The following is a 5,641-nucleotide window of genomic DNA, read 5'->3' as shown; positions in this document are numbered from 1 at the left end:
GAGAGAGAGAGAGAGAGAGAGAGAGAGAGAGAGAGAGAGAGAGAGAGAGAGAAAGAGGGAGGAAGAGAGAGAGTACAAGGGCGAATTGATTCCGAATGGATTCCATCTCGTCCGCACGAGTGCGCGAGCCAAGGAACCTGCTTTTCTTACTGGCGGCGCTACCTCGAAGAGCGTTTTCTTCGCGCGGACGTTCGCCGCGAACGCGGGGGGCCGCGATCGAGTCGCGATCGATATTCGAATGCGTCGGGCGATAAAACTTTTAGGATTTTCCCGAGTACCTCCTCCTCGCGCACAGGTGCGTCGAACATCACACACGGGGTTGTTGGAATATTTTCTCGGGATAAATTTGTCGAGGTAGCCGTTGCGGGAGACGAGATGTCGACAACTAAATAGCCGCTGAACACTGAAGATTAATTCGGACGCATTTGTCTCGAGTAAACTCGATGTGGGACTGTGAGAGAAAAGGAGAAACTAGTTGCTTTTATAGTATAATTCGCACGATAGAGAAAGATATAGAAAAGACACCTAAGAAATCTAAATAATAAATATCTATTCGGTGGATATAAACAATATATTAACTTTTACCGATATAAAATATTTTTTTAAACAAGAAAATATACATTTTCTTCAAACCTTTCATGAAACCAATTGTTTATTTTATTTAAATAAAAGAATTTAGAGATTTAAGTAAATACGTTATTTTAATATAAAAATATTTATCTATTTCTTAGCTATTTTTTTCTCAATGCATTTTGTGATTTTGCAGAATATCTATAACCTTAGCAATTATCTACAAGCAAGTCGGACAGATTAAATCAGATCAATCGAGACGACGTCTCTCTGGCGTCTCTCCACTCTCCTTGGAAAAAGGACGAAAGCGTTGCAAGAAAAATCGCGAAGTATCTCCGAGGTTTCACATTTTCGTTCGTCGTAGAACGCAATGGCGACGAAGCCGCGAGAGTGTATCTCATTATCCGGTTGGCTCTCTTGCGGGGTGGAGATCTTCGTCGATACCTTGGGGATGACGAGGGTAGCGCGAGGGACGTATGAAAGAGCGAGCGAGCGAGCGAGAGAGAGAGAGAGAGAGAAAGAGGGGGAGAGAGAGAGAGAGAGAGAGAGGAGAGAAGGAACGTAAAAGGGTCGAAGGGAGAGGAGCGGATGGTGGAGTAGGAGAAGGAGGAGGAGGAGGAGGATGAGGAAAAGGAGGAGGTGGAGGAGGAGGAGGAAGAGGAGGAAAGCCACGTTGCGGAGAAAGAGACAGGACCCAGAAGAGCCTTCGCCATCCTACCAGACCGCCGTGCCCGCGTTTGTACAGTGGTAATGGGCTGTCAGAAGCAGACGCTGGCTGCTCGTGCCTTATACACCAACACCATTATCCTCCCGCTATCCCGGGTTAGGTCCTATCGGTTGGCGCACCCACCCTCGCCACCCGTTCTCGTCGCATCCCTCTGTCTTTCTCTCTTTCTCTCCTGTCGCCTCGCGGCATGTTTCTCATCGTCACCGCTGCTTTTTTAGTCGATTTAACGCTAGAAGAGCCGGCACACTTCCGCGTTCGCGTACGAGTGTGGTCACCGAGTACTGCGACGCGCGAGCTCCACGATGTTTATTTTACGCTTTCATCGGTCTTTGGCCGTATTTCGGAAAACTGTGTCCGGGAATTACTTGCACGGGTTTCACTAAGGCGCAGCTATTAACGACGGTTCTGCGATAAACCGTAACGAACTGATAATTAATTAACAATTGTTTTGGCGGGAATTATCCTCCATCTAACGCGCCGGATAATTTTATCCGCGGAAACGACTTTCGCGATTCGATTCGCGCAAGGAAGACGCGAAAAAGCGTTGTTTGTTGTTTCGACCGTTCCGTTTATCTTGTTTGTTTTTTCCTCTTTTATCGTTATTTTATTTTCTCTCGTTATATTCGACGAAGTATTAGCCACGGTATTCTCTCTCTCTTTTTCCCTCCCTTTGATTCTCGCGCCGTATTTCGCCGGCAGTAATTTTCTCGCGGCTTTTCCCGCGTATCGTAATGCTTCCGTTATCGGCAACGTTTTTTCCACGTCTCGGGCTCGCTCTTTGTCTACCTTATTGGCTTTGCGGCAAACGATGAAAATTCCGACCAGACCCCGCCGCCGTCGGTTCTCTCGCCTCGGCCAGCCCCACGTGCTCGCCATCCACCCCCTTCCACGTACCTTCCTCCTCTCAAGTAATCAATACTGCGAGGCGTCCTGCACGGGACAGGTACGGCGCTGGTCCAGATTTTAGATGCGGCGGAGAGAACGGGGGTTAAATGCCAGAAGGGTAGAAAAAAAAGTCGGATTACTTCGTCTAACTCAAAAGAGGACACGAACTCGAGAATGGACTATATTCGACCATTCGATAATTTTCGTTAACTCCTTCTCTTTCTCTCATTCTCTCTCTCTCTCTCTCTCTCTCTCTCTCTCTCTCTCTCTCTCCCCCTCTGTCTTTTTTTATCAAACCAGAGGCGAATTTGTGGTATTGCGTGATAAATGTGGGTCGAAAGAATCGATTTTATCCATAACTTTTTTTCTACACAACATCGCTTTTTCTACTTTATATTATTCTATATAGGTGTATTGAAATATAGTGCAATAAGTTTAACGCTTTTAACACGCGCGTGAATTTTGCGAAAAAGTAAAATTGATTAGATGTAGGAAGTGACGAAAAGTGGAAAGAAGAATTTTTCATATCGACATGAAAGTGCGTCGTATAGTTTATACATTGTTAAAATGCGTTCCTTTGTGAAATGCACTTTTGACTTTATAACTTAGATTCTTCAGACATGTAATCATTTCCCAACATGCATTTTTTATACTAATATAATCATGTAATCAATATTCATGCGAATTTTATAAACATAACGTATGCTTACGTTGCTCTTACTTCGTCGCAAAACTTCGTTTCAAACGATAGAAGTTCAAAAAGTCGTACCTTTTTCTCATTACTGCGCAAATCGTGAGAGACCTCATTTCGTTCCGCCTTTACCGCCGCCTGAGCTTTCTCCATTCTTTGTTTAATATCCTCCACCGACATCTCACCCCTGGTAACTATGTGTTCTACCTTCTTAATTCGATTCTCTTTCCTCTTGTTAAGATCAGCTACCTTAACTTCGATGTCCCTGCTGATGAAATCTTTCATCTCGTTCGCTTTGTTCTGCGCCGAATAAATTCAGTGCTCACTTATACATGCACGAGTTATGCGACGATAAAACGTCGTCCAATTGAGATATCATATCTTTACACTTAAGAGACATCCAAAAGACATCCCGAGTTTTTATGTCTCTATGAAAGCTTCAAGTATAAGTTGACTAATAAATTACAATTACCCGAAAGTAGATAATTCTCTCTTCGAATCGCGTCGCCGATGTCTCGAGATCGCCGTTTATATTACCCAGTTCCTCTCTCAAGTCTTCGTTGACATGCTTTTTCCAGCAGGCATAGCAGTATCCCTGGAAAATAAATTCCATAAGACATCTAACAGCTTGTCATTATCGTTTATTAAAGTGAAATTCGCTATATAAAAACGAGCGAGATCCTTAAAATAATTTTATGATTGCTACTGACACGTTGATTTCCGTTAATTGTACAACAGTTCAACCGATGATTGAATTATCAAAGATAGGGTAAATTAAAGTAATTTGGGACGCATGTATCTTTTACCTCATTTCATTGGCGCTCTATTGGCCAAACAACCGATTTCTCAATTGCGATTAATCATATTTTACATGTAATTTAATGAGACACGATGCGGCGCTCGTTATTGCATTCAGTGCATTAATTGCAACTAACTTAGCGTTCATAATTAGTCATTGGAACTTGGAATTTATCGCTCTAAATTCAAATCTCAACGATAATCCCGAGTACTGATGAGCACTTTAGGTTCATTTAAAGAGATAATTTAGCGAACACTCACGCGTTTACAATGTCTGCATCTCTTTTCGCAGATTTCGCTGCATCTGCGACAATTCAACGTCGCCGAAGACTCCCGGTTTCGGATTATCTTCGGTGGTAAAGGGGCGAAGCTCACTGTACTCTTCGGCGGTCTTGCTTGCTTTCTGGTACTGGTCGCCATCACGTCCAAGAGCGATTCGATGTAAAGATTATTGGGAAAATTTTCAGGCGCGCGACCGTCGAAACTCGCGTCGCAAACAGGACAGGTAAAACTGCCATCTGCAATAAAGGTCACTAATTAGTGCGAATTAATCAACGAATCTTAGTCATTTGATTTTATTCGTCTGAGTGCAACTAAAATGCATAAATCTTACCACTTGTAATGTAATTTTATCATGAGTAATTAATAAAATATTATGCTTTCACTCGTAATTGCATTGCGACGTGACTCGGACTCGCGGAAATTAAGTGAGACACGCTGTGATAATTGCGGAAGGATATTAAATGAATTACTGACGGCGAACTTACTGCAAAAAAATCTCACTGAAGTGTTTGTCGCGCAATATATAATATATCCCACACATCTGCATGGAAATATAATTCAAAAGAATTAAAGCATCGACGATGAAAACTTTCTGGCGAACTTTATTTTGTTTATACGTACGCCTCGAAAACGCATAAAAAACGAAGATGATTCTACATTAAGTAGCAATTAGCGGTGAAAAAATTAACAAAACACCCATGCGATGTGCTTATCTTTCACACTTTGTCCGTATCGATACTAACAAATTAAATTATCCAACAGTATATATCGGACGATACATCATGAGATAACGAATGATTGCAACTGTCTTTTAATACTGGTGATGTAACCATACATAAACCGTGCATTTTATGTTGGCCCTAACTTTAATATTGCTTTACGTAAGGCCAAGTCTTAAAAAGTGTATGAAATATACTAAAGACAAACTATCAACTCGATAATAGTGACGTTATTGTAAAATTCAATATAATATATAAATTATCAATATATAAATTAAAGCAATTATTAATCGCAATTAATGATATTGATACAATTCATTTTTCTTATAGGAGATTTTTGAATATTGCGAATTCTAAACATGTTATCTTAATAGACTGAAATAATTCGTTAGATACAGAAAGAATAATCAGAATATTAGCTGTACGAGTGTGGCTTGGTTATGTCGCTGTTGTGGAAACATGGTATTTTTTCATGCATATATTTACCTCTCTTATTCGACGTCGCAACCTGATTCTTCAAACATTGGAGGCAGAATGTGTGCTGACACGGCGTTATTTTGGGTGATTTAAGTCTTTCCTTGCATATTGGACACTGCAATACATCTTCGTTTGATCCACTCGAGGCCCGCCTATTACAGAATACAGAAATAGAAATTAGCAACGATAATCACAATTCCTGAATCAATAATGACGAGAATTCTACACTAAGAAAAAAATATTAAAAAATTAACAAATATTTATTATTATGGATACCATTAACATATGTACTTAAATCAAAATTCTCCTCATTTAAACCGTTTCTTAAACCGAGTAAACAATACTCAGTTTAAATGAAAAGAATCTTACCCACCTAATAAGTATTTGTTAATTTTTAGATATCTTTCTGTCAGTGTAGTGATGATTTTATTACGGTAATTATATATATATATATATATATATATATATATATATATATATATATATATATAT

The 5,641-nt window shown here is 40.2% G+C and overlaps 1 protein-coding gene across 2 annotated transcripts in view; it reads right to left on the bottom strand.

Moving 5' to 3' along the window:
• The window catches only part of LOC116847460 (RING finger protein nhl-1-like), a 20,941-nt gene that overhangs the window by 12,567 nt on the left and 2,733 nt on the right, over positions 1-5,641 (bottom strand). For both annotated transcript variants that reach the window (XM_032822478.1, XM_032822480.1), the window contains 4 exons: positions 5,159-5,301; positions 3,933-4,189; positions 3,346-3,468; positions 2,952-3,173 (listed from right to left, as the gene is read on the bottom strand). In XM_032822478.1, coding sequence (XP_032678369.1) covers positions 2,952-3,173; positions 3,346-3,468; positions 3,933-4,189; positions 5,159-5,301 — 745 coding nt within the window. The remainder of the gene's footprint in view (positions 1-2,951; positions 3,174-3,345; positions 3,469-3,932; positions 4,190-5,158; positions 5,302-5,641) is intronic.

Source organism: Odontomachus brunneus, unplaced genomic scaffold (assembly GCF_010583005.1).
Source record: "Odontomachus brunneus isolate Ranch 3 - 2012 unplaced genomic scaffold, Obru_v1 Obru_scaffold_078, whole genome shotgun sequence".
In the NCBI taxonomy this organism is placed as follows: Eukaryota; Metazoa; Arthropoda; class Insecta; order Hymenoptera; family Formicidae; genus Odontomachus; species Odontomachus brunneus.
This window is presented reverse-complemented; position numbering and strand designations above follow the sequence as displayed.